The 21,404-nt window shown below is 38.7% G+C and overlaps 1 protein-coding gene across 1 annotated transcript; it reads right to left on the reverse strand.

The window, feature by feature from the left end:
- Nucleotides 1-524: 524 nt before the first annotated feature.
- On the reverse strand, nt 525-3,505 carry LOC131183182 (receptor-like protein kinase FERONIA). The gene has a single exon (XM_058153414.1). It carries the CDS (start codon nt 3,356-3,358, stop codon nt 665-667), a length of 2,694 nt encoding a protein of 897 aa, XP_058009397.1. The 5' UTR covers nt 3,359-3,505; the 3' UTR covers nt 525-664.
- Between the last annotated feature and the right edge of the window lie 17,899 nt (nt 3,506-21,404).

Consider the following 21,404-nt stretch of genomic DNA (forward strand, 5'->3'; position numbering starts at 1 on the left):
TGGAAAGGAGAATTTTCATTTGCTTTTACCAAGGTTTGATGAGAAATCATTAAAATACTATAATTGTCGTGCCATAATTGAGCTACATTCTCTCAAATTGATTTCAATAATTAAATAAATTTATAATTAATTTCTAAAATCAAATTTCATTTGTCAAAATTAAAAATTTTGAATCAGATTGTAAAAACAGGCAAATATTTAATTTTTTTTGGTGTTATTAAAACATTTTTATTAGAAACTAATTAAAAATTAAATTAAATTTTATAATTTTATAATTAACTCTAATATTAATAAGATAAAATTTATTTTCTATTAACTTTAAATGAATAAATGTCTCGCCCATGAAAAAGTAAAATTTCTTTCTAGGACCATCATCAGAAAGTATTTCTGAAAGTGGAGCATTCTTAATTAGAAGGGAGAGGCCCTTCTAGTTATGCATAAGAAGAATCAAATTATATCGAAGAATGCTCCCTTAATGGAACATCAGGCAATTTAAAAAAATGTAATACAGAGGAAGACAGTAATACAGAAGAAAATTATCAAAATGAAATTTAAGAACAAGCAAACTCTTACAGCAGACACATCATGAGCTACAAACATGGAAAAGCTTATCTCAAGGCTCTACATATTACACTAACTTATAGCAACCAAAATAGAACGTTTCTTATCGCCCTGTTGGGTTGGTGATCTCAGAAAATATAGCACCAGACTTTACATTCTCAGAATTGTTGCTGAGAAAACTTTGCTCATCGTTGCTGCTTGTAAATGTCATTCCACTAAGCCGGGAACCTATCATAAGCCCACTGCCACTACTGAACATATCATCGCTGCTATCAATAACTGAGGTACCCTTTAGGGGGCTCTCCATATCATTGTCAATTTTGATGGGAAGTTCGCACTGCTTGATAGCAGTTTCCTGTAGTTGTAATGCAAACTCAAGACCCCAAACCACATCGCTCATTGATGGTCTTTCCACTCCATTGTCGAGCAAGCAACCGATTGCAACCTCAGCGAATTTTCTCAGGCAATCTGGTGCAATCTTTCCTTGTAGATATGGATCAATTATGTCATCAAATGTCCCATTGCGGTAGCATTGTCTAGCCCACTCTGCTAAGCTTGCAGGCTTATTAATAGCCGATCGATTCACAGGGGGTCTTGCAGATAACACTTCACACAGTACAACCCCAAATGAGTAGACGTCAGATTTTTCTGTCAATCTCTGAAGTCGGTAATATTCAGGATCCAAGTAGCCGAAACTGCCTTTCACCACTGTGCTGATGTGCGGCTTTGACATGCTAGTAGGACCTATTTTGGACAATCCAAAATCTGAAACCTTGGCAACCCATTTCTCATCCAACAAGATATTTGTTGTCTTCACATCACGGTGAATTATGGTGTTCTTGGCGCCTGAATGAAGGTACTGCAACCCGCGTGCTGCACCAATGCAAATCTCTAGCCGTTGATTCCATGAAAGTGGAGGATTGTCGGTCTTGTAGAGGTGATCGCGAAGGGTTCCCCGAGCCATGTAATCATAAACTAAGACCATCTCATTTTCTTCGTAGCAATAACCAATTAGCGACACTAAATGAAGATATCGAAGTTGGGATAGCATCTCAATTTCCGTCTTGAACTCGTTTGCCCCTTGTTGCGACCCTTCATTCAATCTTTTGATCGCAACGGTGGTGGCCCCATCATTAATCAGCCCTTTGTACACATTACCAAATCCTCCGCCCCCGATAATGAATACACTGTCAAAGTTGTTGGTGGCCTCTTTAATCTCTGCCAGTGAAAAGCGGCGACAAAGATCAGAAGGTAGAGTTGAGGCCTGGGTCTTTGCAGACTTGGTCGAAGATACCGAAAATGGACCCCACCATGAAGCTGCATCACTAGAACCCGAGTCCTTGACTTTTCGTCTTCGCCGGAAAATCACGAACAACAGGAAAGACAGTACCAAAAAGCCCGATACAGAACCACCAACAATGGCACCTATTGTTGTCCGATTATTTTTCGATTTTGTTGATTTGGGACTGGAAGTTGCTGCAGTTGGTGGATTAATTGGAGGTATGTCAGGATTTGGTGCCGCAAGATTATCGGCATTACTCAATTTGAAGATTTCAAGCCCATTCAGAATGGCATCAGAGTAACCACTTATTTCAGGCCTGGGATGCAGTGCGATAGAGATATTTTGTACCCTTTCGTTTCCCTCTGGTTCAATCGTCACCGCATAATCTTTGAAGACAGGAAAGCCGTTTCCACCACTCCATTCAATTACATCAGCTTCAGACTCCGCAATTTGAGTAGCTATGTATATATAAAAAATTCTGTCTCCCGTTTTAGTTATTGGCGGTTGAATTTCACAAAAGTGAAGCCTAACAAGATAAGTGAACTTAGAATCGACCTGAAAGTCCCAAGTGAGATTGTAGTTTTCATTGGTCTTCTTGTCCGGCCCCATCGACCGCGCAGTTTGATATACTCCATCGGGTGCAGCGAAATGAGTCATGTTGTTTCGGTATGTAAGTTGAATGGTGTTGTTATAAAGCACCGCGCTTGGTTTTGCAATAGTTAAATAATCATCATCACTATTCCAGCTTCGAAACATTCCTGCAGTGTCTTTTAGGGATGAGATGTATCCGCCCCCCACATTTATTCTGTACATCAGCTCCAAAGCAGTATTGCTTTGGTTGCTGCTTTCGTTGTTCCCGCTGCCAACAAATTTGAACCCGTCGTCTGTGTAATAAAGTTTGTTTGGCATGGATACGATTTCAATCCCGTTGACGAAAGCAGAAGCCTCAGTCACGCCAGGAGTCGGAGCAAATGATATGTTCAACGTTTCACCATCTTCAACATTTAAGCAGAACTCTTTAACAAACCCATCTGAGCCAGGATCCTGGGCATTATGGGCAGAGAAGTTACTAAGAAGGGTGTAGCGATTGGCTTTGACAGAGAAAAAAGGGATTGACCTGCTGAAATAAGGGTCGGAAGATGGATAAAAGTAGAGGCGAATGAATTTTGTCCCAAAGGTCACGGGAAATACATAAGTGAATTCGGAGCGCGAAAGACGTGCAGTTATATATGGTACAGCATCAACATTCATAGGAGATTTAACAGCTGAGGATATTTTTGAGGCGTTGGTTGGATCTAGAAGCAAGAATGTCGAATTGGCATCTGCAGTCCAGATTCGGCCATCTCGTGCATGTCCCTCGCTGGCCGAGCCACAATCAAGAGTTATGTTGTCGATAAGAAGAGATGGTGAGTTTCCAGAGATGAGGAGAGTCTGGTGTAACAATAAGGAAAGAAATAGAAGAGCGAAAATTGAAGAGTTCTGGAGACAAAAATATTTGTTGATGGGGTTTCTCATATTCTGAGGGAGAGATGATCAGCTGGAGGGAGCGAGGGAGGGAAGGAGATAGTCGAGGGCATGAAGTGAGCGGGATTGCACGAGTATAAATCCGTAAATAGAAATTTTTTTTTTTTTTTGACTTAATATCAAACCATGGTAGAATTTTATCCTCTGATGACAAGCGAAAAGCGTAGGAGAATATCACGACATATTAGCCCTATAAATCCTAAATGGTATGATATCAGTTTAATAAAATAATAAAAAAATGTCAATATTAAAAATTTTTAATATAATAATTTACTTTTGCCCTACTTTTAAATACATATATTTACTTCCAAATTTGCTTCCATAATTATTTTCCTATCTAATATTATTTACTTATTCTCATGAAATTTAATTATTGATATATTAAATTTAAATTATAATAATTTTGAATTTAATTAAGATCCATAAAATTGAATTAAATATAAATATATTAAAAAAAATTACCAAAAGATAAATAGGATATATTCATTAAAAAGCCCACATTACAGAAGTGTCTAAAAGACCCTATAACATGCTAAAGTCCAAACTCAATTACAGAGTAAAATCCATGGAAGCAACCAGAATACTAACTTATCATCTGAACCAAGATAACTTAGCAATTAAAAAGGATTCAACCCGAACTTAGAAACACCAGATTTGGGAGATCTCTTTGCCACAACCAGTTGTAAAGAACCCTAGCCACACCAATGACTACTTGATGAACTGCTCAACAGTCAATCGATATTGAACTCGATAGCACTAAAAATAGGGGAGGCCTCACTTTATAAAATAGCAAACCCACTAAAATCCAAATGAGACCATAAAATGAAATTCCTAAAACGAGACAACATGGCAGAGTTCTAAAACCTACTCACCATAGATCAAATATAGCAAACTCTTAGGGACGGAATGATAGTGCTCTTACACATTGTAGCCATTAAGAGACGAGGAGCTAAAATCTAGCATCGGAGAGTCCCTAGAGATGCCATACCAATAAAATCGAAACCCCTCAATTAGCCCCAAACCATCATTAATAGAACCGCAACCACAACTATGGTCACTTCGCATGAATAGATACCACCATCACAGATTCCAGAAAAAGCCCTCACCATTAACACCACACTTGTATGTAACCAAACTAACCTAAAAATGTATATACAATTGTCACGACCCAACCTATGGGCCGGACCGGCACTAGGACCTGGGCCAGCCTAAAGCCCCCGAGGCCCGTAGTAAGCCTAACTGTTCATTAACCCAACTCTAAGGCCCATTTGGGCCCAATATCAAGAAAACAAACGGACAGAGTCCGGCCATAAAATGGACTTTCCAACGGGGAGTTTTCGACTCACCCGACCTGTAAACACAATAAATTCTCAAATGGGGAGCTCAGCTCACCCTCCACATACTCATCAACATAATAATAAATGGGAGCTCAGCTCCCTCATCCAATCCATCAAACAGACATAAAATATTAAGTTTACAGGTCCAACATGATAATAATATTACAGACCAAATTCAAATAATTACTGCTAACACATGCGGAAATTCTAGGAGTAAATAAAATTACACAAATATCGATAAACAACCTGCGAAGTATGAAAGCAGGTTAACCCAGAATAAAATATCCTCCTGTGGCCTGTAAAAATTTTTGAACAGGAGTGAGCGTTCGACTCAGAGAGTAAAATATCAATTTTAACCATAATCTCTATAACTATCTGGAACTAATGCACCCTGTAGAGTGAAATGCAACATACACAACATTTTCACATCATAACATCAAAAAGGTAATTTGGAGCACTCACGCACCCTGTAGCATCAATCATAATATATTGGGAGCTGATCCCCTATACAGCTCTCTTAAATCCAACCTGGTGCCAGCGAAGAACTCAAGCCGGACTTTCGCTTAATATACCAAATCGAGGGTCCCAGCGAAGAACTCAAGCCGTGACTACCCCTCGAAGGAACGGGTCCCAGCGAAGAACTCAAGCCGTGACTACCCCGTCCTATCCATAGTCCACACCACATCACACGCACGCCAACGCACGCACACTGCTCCAAATTACCACAACAACACTCATGGCACGTTAACAGTTATCAATGCATCATAAATTGTGCCTAGAGTTTAACTACATAAATATATGCATATAAGTGATGCATGGGCATGCTGAACATATAATAATATCGAAATTACAATTAAAATTAATATTTTACTCACAGACTTGACGACAATCACTGTGGCGGCTGGGCGGAGGAAGAAGGCTGTCCCGGCTCACCTGACAATTACATTACATCTATTTAATAAATTTGACTCAATACAACAAAGAAACAGATCAAGTACGTCCTAAGTCGTGTCGAAAATCCGGCAGAGTCTCCCCTATACCTAGGACCTACCCAACCTGCAAAAGGGCTAAAAACGCACTTCTATACTTACAATCCATACATCAACAGTTCACTCATATCACACAGCCCCTCCTGGGCCCATCAAATCAATCATTCATCACAATATGCAATATTTCAATTTAGTCCTTATAATTGACCATTTTTGCAAAAACTGCCCAAACAAGCTCTAAAAATTATAAAACTTTGCCCCGCGGTCCTTAGCAATATTACTAAGCTATTGCAAAAAGAATCGTAATTTTCTAAGCTACCACGAATATTTTATGGATTTTTAATCCTGTTTAAGCACTAGAAAATTACGAAAAAGCAAGGTTCGGGTTTACCTTTGCAGATTCCGACTTCGGGAACGCGCTCGACGCGTCGACAATGGGGCTAGCCAAAACCTCGGTCGATTCGGAGACTGCTCGTGCAGTGCATGCGGCTAATTTTGCGAACTTGGTCAATTGTCGAATTTCCGCGAATCGAGGATACCTACACGAAGCCCATAACACGGGGGTTAGTACATAAATTTTTCAGAATTTTCTAAGCTCATTTAATGCTCGAAAATACACTGCGGTTCGTGGACCCACCAAAAACGGTGTCGGAAAAATTTGAAATTTATGTCGCGAAGCTCTCGGCGAATGGAGCGTCTTTGGTGGCCTCGGTTTTCTAGTGGGATTCACGGTTTTCGAGAAATCTAGCCCAAAAGTCGAAATGGGCTAAAATCTTCCCGAGCAAAAATCGGACAATCCGCTCGATGGATTTCGGCGTTCTTGGTGTCTATGGAAAGCTCTCGCCGAGTAGATGATTTTGGACACAAGACCCGGTCCAATTGGTGGCCGGATCGGCCGGATTTGGCCGGAGAAGTCGAAGCGGCGCGCGCGCGCGCAGGGGCGTTTTCACGCACGTGTTTCCGGCGAGCCGGCGCGCCATTGGCTGGGATGGCGGCGCGCTGCTACCGGGTCATGGCGTGGGCGCTGGCTGGGCTGGAGAGGAGAGAGAAACGAGAGAGAAAAGGGAGAGAGCCATCGCGCGCGGGAGAAGAAAAAGGAAGAAGGAAAAGGGCCGGTCCGATTCGACCGGTCCGATCGATCTGCTCGATTCGGCGGTTCGATTCGAAATACAAAATTTTGAATTTTACTCGCCTGGACCGAAAACGAGGTCCAAAAATTCTGAAAAAATTCCATAAAACTCAGAAAAATACGTAGACTCCAAATATATTTTTAGTTTTGCCACGTGGTCTTTAAATTAAGTTTTAAAAATCATCAAAGTTTATATTTTTGGAAAATCGAACCCGATTTTTAAAATCCGAAAAATCTCAAAAAAATTCCTAAAATTTAAATAAAATTAAAATATCAAAAATACTCATAAATAATAAAATTTTGGGGTGTTACATTCTTCCCCCCTTACAGAAAATTCGTCCTTGAATTTTACACAAGGCAGAATAAAGCACATGATTATACATTAAACAAATAAGGGTACTTGCTACGCATGTCCCGTTCTGACTCCCAGGTGCACTCTTCCAACGACTGACTCCTCCACAAAACCTTAACCATAGGGATCTGTTTGGATCTTAGCTGTCTCACTTGGTAGTCCACTATGGCTACAGGTTGCTCCTCAAATGTCAAGTTCTCTTTTAGCTCTATCGCATCCGGCTGCAGTACATGAGAAGGATCTTGAATGTATTTCCTGAGCATGGAGATGTGAAACACGGGATGAACGTGAGAAAGGTTGGGTGGTAGCTCCAACCGGTAGGCAACTGCTCCAACTCTATCAGTAACCTCAAAAGGTCCAATGTACCGAGGTGCCAACTTGCCCTTCTTTCCAAACCTCATGACTCCCTTCATTGGAGAAACCTTCAGGAATACATAGTCGCCCACTGCAAACTCCACATCCCTCCGTCTGGGGTCTGCATAACTCTTCTGCCTACTGAAAGCTGTTTTCAATCGTTCCCTGATTAAGGGAACCATCTCTGAAGTGTACTGCACTAGGTCTACATCATGCACCCTTGCTTCCCCCATTTCTGTCCAACACAGAGGAGACCTACACTTTCTTCCATATAGTGCCTCATAGGGTGCCATCCCTATGCTGGAGTGATAACTGTTGTTATAGGCAAACTCCACTAAAGCTAGCTGCTCATCCCATTGACTTCCAAAATCCAAGACACTCATGCGAAGCATGTCTTCCAGTGTTTGGATTGTCCTTTCTGACCGTCTGCATGCGAGGGTGGAAAGCGTCTTGAAGTTCAACTGTGTGCCAAGTGCCTCCTGCAACTTTCTCCAAAACCGAGAAGTGAACTGGGGCCCTCTGTCAGATATTATGGAAGCCGGAACTCCATGCAATCTGACTATTTCTCGAATGTAGAGCCGGGCATACTGTGCCACATAGTAGGTAGTCTTTACAGGCAAGAAGTGAGCTGATTTGGTCAAGCGGTCTACAATTACCCATATCGAATCATATCCTCGCGTGGTACGAGGCAACCCAGTCACAAAATCCATAGTAATCATTTCCCACTTCCATTCTGGGATTGGGAGCTCTTGCAGCTTCACGACGGTCTCTCAGTGTTCAAACTTCACCTTCGACAAGTCAAGCACTTGGACACAAAGTCTGCTATGTCTCTCTTCATGCCATTCCACCAATAGCTATCTTTCACATCATGGTACATCTTGGTGGAACACAGGTGAATCTTGTCTGATGTATAGTGTGCCTCTCGCATGATTTCATTCTGAGGTTGTCCACATCGGGCACACATATCCTAGAACCTTGCACTAGGCGCCATCATTGGCAAATCCAAACTCACCACCTTCACCTTCTTTGTACTCTTTCTATGATCTTCATCAATTGTTGGTCTCTGTCTTTGGGAAACTCTAACTCTGTCCCTCAAGTCGGCCTCACCGAAAAGTGAGCCAACAATACCCCCTCATGAAAGATCTAGGATTAAACCTTGATCCATCAACTCATGTACTTCTGAATCAACGGTCTCTTCTCTGCTGAAATGTGCCAAAGCGCGGAAGATTTCTGCTCAGAGCATCTGCCACAACATTGGCCTTCCCAGGGTGGTACTGGATGGTGCAATCATAGTCTTTCAGAAGCTCCATCCATCTCCTCTGTCTCAAGTTTAAATCCCTCTGTTGGAAGATGTACTTTAAACTCTTGTGGTCGGTGTATATCTCGCACACTTCACCGTACAGGTAGTGTCTCCAGATTTTCAGTGCAAAGACTACAGCCGCTATTTCCAAATCATGGGTGGGGTAGTTCTGCTCATGCCTCTTCAGCTGCCTTGAAGCATAAGCCACTACCTTTCCATTCTGCATCAAAACACACCCTAGGCCAACTCTGGAGGCGTCACAATACACGGTGTATCCTTCACCACTCACGAGTAGTGTCAACACGAGGCGGTGGTTAGCCACTCCTTAAGCTTCGGAAACTCACCTCACGGTCATCTGTCCAAATGAATGGAACATTCTTCTGGTCAACTTAGTTAGGGAGCCGCTATCTGGAGAAATCTTGTACAAAACGCCTATAGTAGCCACTAAACCCGTAAAACTTCGCACCTCGGTGGTATTGTAGGCCTAAGCCAATCGATTCTGACTTCAATTTTCTTGGGATCTACTTGAATGCCGTCCCTAGAAACCACGTGTCCCAAGAATGAGATGCTTTCTAGCCAAAATTCACATTTTGAAAATTTGGCATATAGCTGGTGCTCCCTCAAGGTCTGCAACACCATCCTCAAGTGCCACACGTGTTCTTCCTCGGTCTGAGAGTATACCAAAATGTCATCTATGAACACGATGACAAAACGGTCCAAAAATGGCTTGAACACCCGGTTCATCAAGTCCATGAAGGCTGCTGGTGCATTAGTGAGTCCAAAAGACATCACCAAGAACTCATAATGACCATATCTTGTCCTGAATGCCGTTTTGGACACGTTCTCATTCCTGATTCTCAACTGATGGTAGCCTGATCGCAGGTCTATCTTGAAAAAGAATCTAGCTCCTTGGAGCTGATCAAACAGATCATCGATCCGAGGAAGTGGATACTTGTTCTTCACAGTCACCTTGTTCAGTTGTCTGTAGTCAATACACAACCTCAATGACCCATCCTTCTTTCTCACGAATAGAACAGGAGCTCCCCAGGGTGAAGTGCTCGGACGTATGAAACCCTTGTCCAAAAGCTCCTGTAGTTGCTCCTTCAGCTCTTTCAATTCTGCTGGTGTCATCCTGTAAGGCGGCATTGATATGGGGTTCGTACCCGGCACAACATCAATGCAGAACTCTATTTCCCTTCCTGGTGGCAATCCTGGAAGCTCCTCAGGGAAGACATCCATGAATTCTCTGACAACAGGAACATTTTCCATGTTGACACCTTCTACAGAGGTATCTCTCACCAATGCCAAATACCCTTAACATCCACGCCTCAACATTTTTCTAGCATTAATTGCTGACACTAAGTTATATGGAGCCACGCTCCTGTCACCATCAAAGCTAAACTCTTCCACACCAGGTATGTGGAAATACACATTTTTGTTCCTGCAGTCTAAAGTGGCATAGTGAGTTGACAACCAATCCATCCCCAAGATTACATCGAAATCCATTACTGGTAGAGGAACCAAGTCTGCTGGGAGGATCTTTCCATCCAATACCACTGGACTACCCGGAAAAACCATAGCTACATCTATGTTGTCGCTAAGTGGGGTAGCTACCGACAAAGGGCATTCTAAAGTGGTAGGGTTTCTACCCAACCTCATGGCAAACACAGGGGAGACAAATGAGTGCGTAGCACCCGGATCTATTAAAACACGAGCCTCATAGGAACAGACCAGAAGAATACCTGCCACAACTACATTGGAAGCCTGAGCATCCTGGTGGGTCAAGGTGAAAACCCGAGCTTGACCCCTACCCTGAGTGGCAGAACCCTGATACTGACTTCTACCTCCTGATCTGCCTCCAAATCCACGTCCCCCTTGTCCTCGGCCTCATGGCCATCGACTTGCCATGTTGGAAGCACCCGGATACAACTGACGAGGAACATTTGCAACAGAACCCTGTGACCCCATCTGTGGCTCACTGAACACGGGGTATTCCCTAGCAAAGTGACCTAATTGGCCACACCTGAAACATACTTCTGAACCCATCGAACAAGGTCCTGAATGTCCCCTTCACACGTGCACAAGGTGCCAAGGAGGATCCTGAACCAGACCCAGAACTGCTATACCCTGAACTGTGACCACTGCTGGATCCGTACCCTGGTCTGAATTCTCGAGGTTTGTGTCTAAAACCACTCTTCTTGTTCCTACTTTTTCCTCTGTAATTACTCTGGCCACCACTATCCGGAGTACCCATTTGGGGAACACCGGTAGAACCCTCTGCTCTGTTTTTTTTTGCTCTTCCGCTGTCATCCACAGCATAGCTAATCTCAATCTGTCTGGCTCGATCAACCACCACATCAAAAGACTGACCAGACATAATGGCCAGGTTTGCATACCTCCTGTCAAGCCCCTTTAGGAACCTCTTCACCTTCATAGTTTCTGTAGCTACTGATGTAGGGGCATATCTGCTCAACTCCAGAAATTCTGTAGCATATTCATCTACAGACCTGCCATTCTGTCTTAAGGCCTCAAAGGCCCACTGCTTCTGATCTCTGAAGCTTTCTGGCACAAACCGATTGATGAACAGTTCCACAAACTGAGCCCACGACAAACCCTCCATCCGAGGTAACAGCTAGTCATTCATCAATTGTCTAGGCATAGGCCCCATGACGTGCTGTATACACTTTATAAGTCTCCTATCACCAATCAGCAACTCGCTCTGCCTCGTCATAGAATCCAAAAACCGATATGCATCGTCTGACACATCATAAGTACCAGGCACCAACTTCTTGAAGTTGATGATCTGTTTGTAAGTTTCCCCTCTTGGTGCGGTGTACTGCTGCTGCTGTGGAGGGTGGACCATATACTGCGCCATCATATCGATGGTTCTCTGCAATCCAGCTAGAGTAGCTGCCATTGGGTCCATGGGACCCTGTGCCATAAAAGATCGATCTCAGATCGTGGCTGCTCTTCTACTTGAGCAGCTCTAGGCCTCCTACCCCGCCTCCTCGGGGCAGGCGCCTCATCCTGTGCTGACACCTCGTCAGGCATATCTGGTTCTGGTGCAGTGGCAGCTCTCCTGCTTCTACGCATTTTCCTGAAATTCAGCAGCATTAGCCCACAAAATTCAAAACTGCACATTACACAGCTCTATAGACTCATATTTATACACAATATATGGAGCAGGAACTAGAAGCAAAGATGACAATGCAAGACGAATGTGGACCCTACTTTCCGCATGTGACTCCTATTAGACTCTTCTCGACATTTTAGACAAACATTCCCTAAGAATCTAGAGCCTAAGCTCTGATACCACATTTATCACGACCCAACCTATGGGCCGGACTAAGACTAGGACTCGCACCTAAAGCCCCCGAGGCCCGTAGTAAGCCTAACTGTTCATTAACCCAACTCTAAGGCCCATTTGGGCCCAATATCAAGAAAACAAACGGACAGAGTCCGGCCATAAAATGGACTTTTCAACGGGGAGTTTTCGACTCACCCGACCTGTAAACACAATAAATTCTCAAATGGGGAGCTCAGCTCACCCTCCACATACTCATCAACATAATAATAAATGGGAGCTCAGCTCCCTCATCCAATCCATCAAACAGACATAAAATATTAAGTTTACAGGTCCAACATGATAATAATATTACAGACCAAATTCAAATAATTACTGCTAACACATGCGGAAATTCTAGGAGTAAATAAAATTACACAAATATCGATAAACAACCTGCGAAGTATGAAAGCAGGTTAACCCAGAATAAAATATCCTCCTGTGGCCTGTAAAAATTTTTGAACAGGAGTGAGCATTCGACTCAGAGAGTAAAATATCAATTTTAACCATAATCTCTATAACTATCTGGAACTAATGCACCCTGTAGAGTGAAATGCAACATACACAACATTTTCACATCATAACATCAAAAAGGTAATTTGGAGCACTCACGCACCCTGTAGCATCAATCATAATATATTGGGAGCTGATCCCCTATACAGCTATCTTAAATCCAACTTCAGTGCGTGAAGAACTCAAGCCGGACTTTCGCTTAATATACCAAATCGAGGGTCCCAGCGAAGAACTCAAGCCGTGACTACCCCTCGAAGGAACGGGTCCCAGCGAAGAACTCAAGCCGTGACTACCCCGTCCTATCCATAGTCCACACCACATCACACGCACGCCAACGCACGCACACTGCTCCAAATTACCACAACAACACTCATGGAACGTTAACAGTTATCAATGCATCATAAATTGTGCCTAGAGTTTAACTACATAAATATATGCATATAAGTGATGCATGGGCATGCTGAACATATAATAATATCGAAATTACAATTAAAATTAATATTTTACTCACAGACTTGACGACAATCACTGTGGCGGCTGGGCGGAGGAAGAAGGCTGTCCCGGCGCACCTGACAATTACATTACATCTATTTAATAAATTTGACTCAATACAACAAAGAAACAGATCAAGTACGTCCTAAGTCGTGCCGAAAATCCGGCAGAGTCTCCCCTATACCTAGGACCTACCCAACCTGCAAAAGGGCTAAAAACGCACTTCTATACTTACAATCCATACATCAACAGTTCACTCATATCACACAGCCCCTCCTGGGCTCATCAAATCAATCATCCATCACAATACACAAAATTTCAATTTAGTCCTTATTATTGATCATTTTTGCAAAAACTGCCCAAACAAGCTCTAAAAATTATAAAACTTTGCCCCGCGGTCCTTAGCAATATTACTAAGCTATTGCAAAAAGAATCGTAATTTTCTAAGCTACCACGAATATTTTATGGATTTTTAATCCTGTTTAAGCACTAGAAAATTACGAAAAAGCAAGGTTCGGGTTTACCTTTGCCGATTCCGACTTCGGGAACGCGCTCGGGACGTCTGACAATGGGGGGCTAGCCAAAACCTCGGTCCAGTTCGGAGATCGTGCCAGAACTGTCCGTAGGAATTTTGCGAACCGGTCCAATCGTCGAATTTCAGCGAATCGAGGATACCTACACGAAGCCCATAACACGGGGGTTAGTACATAAATTTTTCAGAATTTTCTAAGCTCATTTAATGCTCGAAAATACACTGCGAAGTTCCGTGGGACCCACCGAAAAACGGTGTCGGAAAAATTCAAAATTTATGTCGCCGCGAAGCTCTCGACGAGTGGAGCGTGCTGGTGGCCTCGGTTTTCTCGTGGGATTCACGGTTTTCGAGAAATCTAGCCCAAAAGTCGAAATGGGCTAAAATCTTCCCGAGCAAAAATCGGACAATCCGCTCGATGGATTTCGGCGTTCTTGGTGTCTATGGAAAGCTCTCGCCGAGTAGATGATTTTGGACACAAGACCCGGTCCAATTGGTGGCCGGATCGGCCGGATTTGGCCGGAGAAGTCGAAGCGGCGCGCGCGCGCAGGGGCGTTTTCACGTGCGTGTTTCCGGCCTTTCGGGCGGCGGCCTACCATTTGGTTGCAATGGGCGCTGGCTGGTGGTGGTGGCGGTGGCCGGCTGGGGGCGGAGAGGAGAGAGAAACGAGAGAGAAAAGGGAGAGAGCCATCGCGCGCGGGAGAAGAAAAAGGAAGAAGGAAAAGGGCCGGTCCGATTCGACCGGTCCGATCCGGTCCGGTTCGATTCGAAATACAAAATTTTGAATTTTTACTCTGCCTCGGGACCGAAAACGAGGTCCAAAAATTCCGAAAAAATTCCATAAAACTCAGAAAAATACGTAGACTCCAAATATATTTTTAGTTTTGCCACGTGGTCTTTAAATTAATTTTTAAAAATCATCAAAGTTTATATTTTTTGAAAATCGAACCCGATTTTTAAAATCCGAAAAATCTCAAAAAATTCCTAAAATTTAAATAAAATTAAAATATCAAAAATACTCATAAATAATAAAATTTTGGGGTGTTACAACAGTCCCACCCGAAGGGGAGAGGGGAGACCCACTTTCGGACAAGAAATAGAGAGCCATCCCCTTCTTGGAAGGGGCAGGAGACGGCTAATAATTTTAGGTTAAAAAGAAGACTTTGTGTCCCAAAAATAAGAAAAACGGAAAGATAATTCTAGCGATTATTTTGTGCAAGAAAAAATTTAATCACTGTAAATTTGAAATACTTTATAAAAAAAGGTTACTATAAATTCATTTTAAATGTGTTATTAAATATATTTATCAATAAACATAATTTCATAAATAATAAATCAATTTTTATTAAAATAAATTAAAGTAAAATTAAATTGAAATCTCTTATATGCATTATTCATCAAATATATAAAATGAGTGGATATCAAAAAATATATATACAAAATCAGAGAGGGTAATAATTAAATTTATAATTATATATTTTACATTAAATTCGATTTACAATGGATTAAAAATAAAAATATATGCAATCGACATATAAAATAGGAGAAATATAAATGAAGCATTGTTTTTCACGGCATAGTCCTGCCAGTTTGATTGCCTATGATGATGCAATAAACTACGATTGATTCAGCTTAAAAAGAGTAATTTTCTCCTCTATGCAAACAACAATTTTCTTTCCTGTTGATATATATATATATACACACACACACATCCTATAGCCAAGGCGTCAGACATATCATCAAAATTATTTTATATGTTTGGGCTCTCCACATGGATTGCTGTAGTATTATTAAGTACGGCCCAATGTTATTTCCTATTAGAATTCTTTAAAGCACTGGCCCATCCTCTCTGACTAACTAGTCAAGCATTTGAGCATTGAGCATAGAGTCCAATTGGCCCCAGCAACAAGGAAAGGTAACATCTGTCAAGTAAAATCATTCGAGAGTTTACAATGTAGCATAATGTTTTTTTAAGAATGTCATATGGTTTCTACATGCAATATTTCTCCAGAGTTTGGCACGTAACATTATAAAAAAAATTGTATAAAATATTTATAATTTAATTTTTTTTAAATGTATTTATTATTATCATTATTACTTCAATTTTTATAATATATATATATATATATATATATATTAGTTGATGCTATATAAATGAAACATTGCTACGATCACAAGAAAAATAGTGTAAAAAGCACATGATATTAAAATTGATGTGTGTATATATATGAATTTGTATCATTTTGATGATTTAAATTTTTAACAAATCAATATTATGTAATTAATTGTGTTAGTAAAAAATGTACATATATATTTTACACTATTTTTCTATTCGTCATATTGATAGTTATTAATTATATTAAAAAAAAAACTATACAATGTAATATTAATTTTTTTAAATTCAAGTTAGCTGACCTTGCTTAAAAGTTGACGCAATTTAATTAGATGATATTTTTCTGAAAAAATTAGGATATATTTAAAGTGGAAATGGGAATATTGGGATAAAGGTTTTCTTTTTTAACAAGACAAAGGTATTTTTTAATTAAAAATATAAAAATTACAAAATTAATAATTTAGTCACTATATTTATAAAATCAATCAATTTAGTCTCTCACCTTTTATTATATATAGATTGGTCCTTCCATCTAATTTTATGTCCAAAACATTATTAACTATTATAAAAATAATTAAAATGCCTTTAACTTTATTTTCAGTCTGAAACAATTTTGATAATTGAGATTTTGTTTTATTAATAAAAAAATAGTTTTAAATTTAAACTTTATATTTAAATAATTAATGTATTTTATATTTATTATATATAATAAATATAGTTTATAAGATCTCCCTCCTTTGTATAAAAAAATATATAGTTTATAAAATAATATATTTAATATTTTAAATATATTTTATACAATAAATATTATATAATAAATATATTTTCAGTGTAATAAATACTTTAAATACAATGATAAATATTTTAATTATATATAATTTAAATATTTTATTTAAAAAATTTTTATATGTGAAAATATATTTTATATATTTAAGTATAGATTATATAATTATTTAAATATCAAATATATATGTTAGTTATATTCATTTATATATACTACATTTGAATATTATAATATACTATTTTATTTAAAAAATTTGTTATATTTGAGAAATATATTTTTAAAAAATGTTCCATTTACTACTTTAAGTCGCTTTCACACAACCACTACTCATAAGAAGCTCCCATTATTTATATAATCTACACAGCAGCAGAAAATAATAAGATAGAACGAGTGTAGAGATAAAGAAAATGAGGGGAAGGGGGGTTAAGAAAAGGCAGAATGAGGTTTTTCCCTGTATCAGTCGTAGCAGCTGTGGTGTTGATTCTGCTGAGCACAAGCAATTGCAGAGCTAGTGTTCCAAAGAGCATGGGTGGCAACCACTTCTCCGTAGGGGATTCCAATATGGAGTTTGAGTTCATGATAGACTCTGAGTTTAGTAGAATGCTTGCAGGTAGTACACCAATTATTGGCTCTAAGACTTTAAACCGTCCACCAGTTTTGGATAATTGTAAAGATTCCAAACACTACTGTCTTCCACGTCCAAATTGCCCCACTTCCCGAACGGATTGTCTACGCTGATTAGCTTGTTTTACCACTATAGCCATTGCTAGCGCTTCAACCATCTTTCTATCTCTGCTACGCCGTGCAAATGGAATATTGGTGTTTACAAATAAATGATCAGCATGTATTCTACTTCTTCTCTTCTTATTTTGTTCTATTGACATCAAAACTGTATGTGTGAAATTTCCTGCTTTGAGGAAATAGTCTTCCTTAATTATCTTTCTTTAAATTACTATAAACTCTTTGAAATTCATCTAAATCATTTTTTTTTTTTCATTGGATTCTTATATTTGTTGGGGCAGGAATGGGGATAGTAAAATTGGGCACCGCCCCACTTCATTGCCATTGCCGAGAGGCACTGCCATTTGTTTTTTACCACACTAACAGTCCTTGACAAAAAGGAGACAATGACCAATATGCTTATAAATCAGCAGCCTGTCCTTTTTTTTTGTTTTTTAAAAGGATAATGTCAAACTCAAGTGCTCAACAATGGTTAGTTCTGCTGAGTGGCGGCCAAATAATGTTGCATTATTCTCCATCGCTTAACAATGCCCAACAATATTTTTTATTAAATAAAAAATCATATGCAATCTTAAATGTCAACTAATGAATTTTTTTTCATTTATTTATATTAATTTTAATTATTTATTATAATTATAATTATAATAGTTTATTCACCAGTTACCAGTTAAAACAAGTGAATAACTTTTATTATATTAAATGAAAAAAAAAAACAAAGGAAAAAAAGTTATCATAACTTTAAAATTGGATTAGATTATAATAGGGATAAGCTGCCTCTCTTTATAAAATAACTATTGGAATACCCGTTTTATGTACGATAGTGTCTATATATATAAAGAGATAGAGAAAATTCATCTTAAATTTAATTAAATTATTATTAATTAAAAAAAATATTCTTTAACTAAAAAGACTTTACTATTACTATTTAAAATATAAAAACTCTAAAACGCATAAGTGGGCTTAATGGTTATAAGTTATTCTTTTTTATAATAATAATAATAATAATAATAATAATAATAATAATAATAATAATAATAATAATAAATTATTTTAAAATAATAAAAATAAAATAATATTAAAATAAATTAAAATTTATTAAATATATAAAAGGGAGAGAAAATTTTTAAGTATTGATTTTCTTTCAAAGTAAATATAGGTCTTGATTTTACTGTTATTAACGTTTTCAAATTAAAATTTATGGAACATAATAATGTGTGATAATTATATTTAGTAACTATATATTACAATTGTTTAGAAATGTAACAACCCAAAATTTTTAAATTTTAAATAAAATAAAAAGGAAATATTATGTTATTAATATTATAGGATTTATTTGAATTGATTTTAAAATAAAAGAAGATAATAATAATAAATAAAGGAATAATAAATAATTTAATTAAAGTTAATTTATTAACTGAGAATAAAATAATTAAATTTTCCTAGATTATATTTATTTTATTATTTCTAGAATTTTAGTAAACTTTAACATAATAAAATAATTTAGGAACTAGTTGTAAACCTCTAAGAAGTTGAGGGACTAATAGTATAATTAGAAGTTTAAAACCCAGAAATTTAAAACGCAATCCCCCCCCCCCCACCACACTCTCTCTCCCCGACTCCACTCTCCCCCTCACTTTCTCCCCCTCCCCAAATTCCGTCAGTGGCGACATCGGTCTTGCGAGGTACCAGCTTTCCTGTGTCGGAACAACCACCAGACGTTGGCGACCAGAGCGGAGGCGTGAAGAGAGAGAGAAGGAGAGAGGAAAGAGAGGGAGAGAGCGTGCGACAGGGGCCCGACTTTGCGGCATCGCCCGGGCCGACTCTGGAGGCCATTCTAGGTGATTTCAAGTGCCACGGACTCTCAAGATAATGAACTTTCAGATGAGACCAATGGCACCCCGTTTAGTGGCTGGAGGAAAGAGAACCGACGAGGGAAAGTTGGAAGAAAATCACATGGATTTCTCGGTTTCCGATTACTTTTCCGGTGATCCGACTGTCGGATCAGAAATCTGAGGCCACCAATGGAGTCAAGACGATGAGATCTTCGAGGTAGGACTGGTCCCGCTTCGATCGGACATCGTTTGAAAAAGACGATAATCGGATGGTCCAGATCGCTTGGTGAGATTTTCAAACTTTTTTTATTCCCAAAATTTACAAATAATTTTATGATAATTATTAACAAAATTTGGATTTAATTTAGGTGCGATCGGATCGAGAATAGCTCACCAGCGTTGGGACCGTATTTTCAACCAAATCTGACTGTCCGACGGCTTGTCTCAGAACATGGTCGATATTATAGTCAATCCTAGCATTTTCAAACATTCTGGAGGCTTTCCAGGTATCAGAATTGGCATAGGTAAACCCAAGCTCCAAGTTTCTCATTTTTTGCTAATACCAATTTAGAATAAAATTTATAAAATATTTGTGGATGATCAGAAAATTTTAATTCCTTTTGCAATAATCTTATAATATTATTAAAGACCGCAGGGTAAAAATTTTAGAATTTTTAGAGCTCGTTTGGGTAGTTTTTGCAAAAGGGCTAGTTATAGAGGCTAAATTGTAATTTTACATATTATGATTGATGACTGTATGGATGGGCCTAGGAGGGGCTGTGTGATGTGATTGAGTTATGGGTATATGGTTTGTGGATATAGAAGTGCATTTTGAAACCTTTTGTAGGTTGGGTAGGTCCTAGGTATAGAGGAAACTCTGCCGGATTTTCGGTATAAATTAGATTGTCTGTTGTCTCTTTAGAGTTTTATTTTGACTTAGTACTAATAAATTTATAATATAATTATTTAGGTGATCGATATAAGCTATTCTCCTTCATCCAACAGCCACAATAGTCCTTAGTGTACAGAGAGTAAAATATTAATTTTAATTGTAATTTCGATATTATTATATATTCAAGCATGTCCATGCATCACTTATATGTATGTATCTATGTAGTTAAACACTAGGCACATTTTACATTGCATTCATAAGTGTTGAAGTGCCATGGATGTTGTTTGTGGCAATTTGGAGCAGTGTGTGTGCGTTGGCGTGCATGTGGTATAGTATTGGATATGGACAGGACGGGTAGACACAGCTTGAGATCTTCGCTGAGACCCGGTCCTTTGGGGTAGACACGGCTTGAGTTCTTTGCTGGGACCTCGTATTTGGTTTATTAAGCGAAAGTCCGACTTGAGATCTTCGCTGGCAGAGGTTGGATTAAAAGGGCTGTATAGGGGATCAACTCCCATATATATATTGTTTGACAGTGTTGGGTGTGTGAATGCTCCAAATTGCCTTTTTGATGTGATTTGTATGAAAATTATGACGATGTTGTATTTCACTCCACAAGGTGCATTAACTTTAGATAGCTATAGAGATTATGGTTAAAAATTGATATTTTACTCTCTGAGTCGAACGCTCACTCCTGTTCACCATATTTTTCCAGGCTACAGGAGAAGACTTTTTTCAGAATAACCTGTTCCTTTCCTCGTAGGTTATGAAAATAAAAATTACTTAACTATATTAATATTATCTAAATTTGTAATTTAGAACTCAACATGTACTAGTAGTAGCATTAATCTTGACAAGGACTACATGAATTTAAGTTTTTGTATTAACAAATGTAAAATTTTTATGAGTTTTAAATAGTTTGTAAATGATGTAATAGAGTTGAGCTGGGCTCCCCTAATTTTAGTTTCTGATAATTACTGGGTTAAGTTAGTCCAAAATGAAATTATAACAGGTTAATTTAAATTATTTTATATGCATATTGGGCTTAAATTGTGGGCTTGGTTATGGGTTTGAGAACAATAAGGCTTACTACGGGCCCGGGGGCTTTATGCCGACTCAGGTCCTAGTGCCTGTCCGGCCCATAGGTTGGGTCGTGACAAGAAAATACAAAAAAAGTTAAATGTTGACTTTTGTATTTTTTAAAAAAATTAAAAATTAATAGATATGCATTAATTACTTTTAATAATTAAATATATTTAAAAGAAAATAAAATAGTTAATTTCTCATAAAAATTCAAATATCTCTTGATACTTTGTTCTAATTTGGAGTAGATATTT

The sequence above is a fragment of the Hevea brasiliensis genome, chromosome 9 (assembly GCF_030052815.1).
Source record: "Hevea brasiliensis isolate MT/VB/25A 57/8 chromosome 9, ASM3005281v1, whole genome shotgun sequence".
Classification (NCBI taxonomy): Eukaryota; Viridiplantae; Streptophyta; class Magnoliopsida; order Malpighiales; family Euphorbiaceae; genus Hevea; species Hevea brasiliensis.

Excerpts from the sequence above, each read along its gene's own strand:
- LOC131183182 (XM_058153414.1), bottom strand. The coding sequence starts at position 3,358 with ATGAGAAACCCCATCAACAAATATTTTTGTCTCCAGAACTCTTCAATT.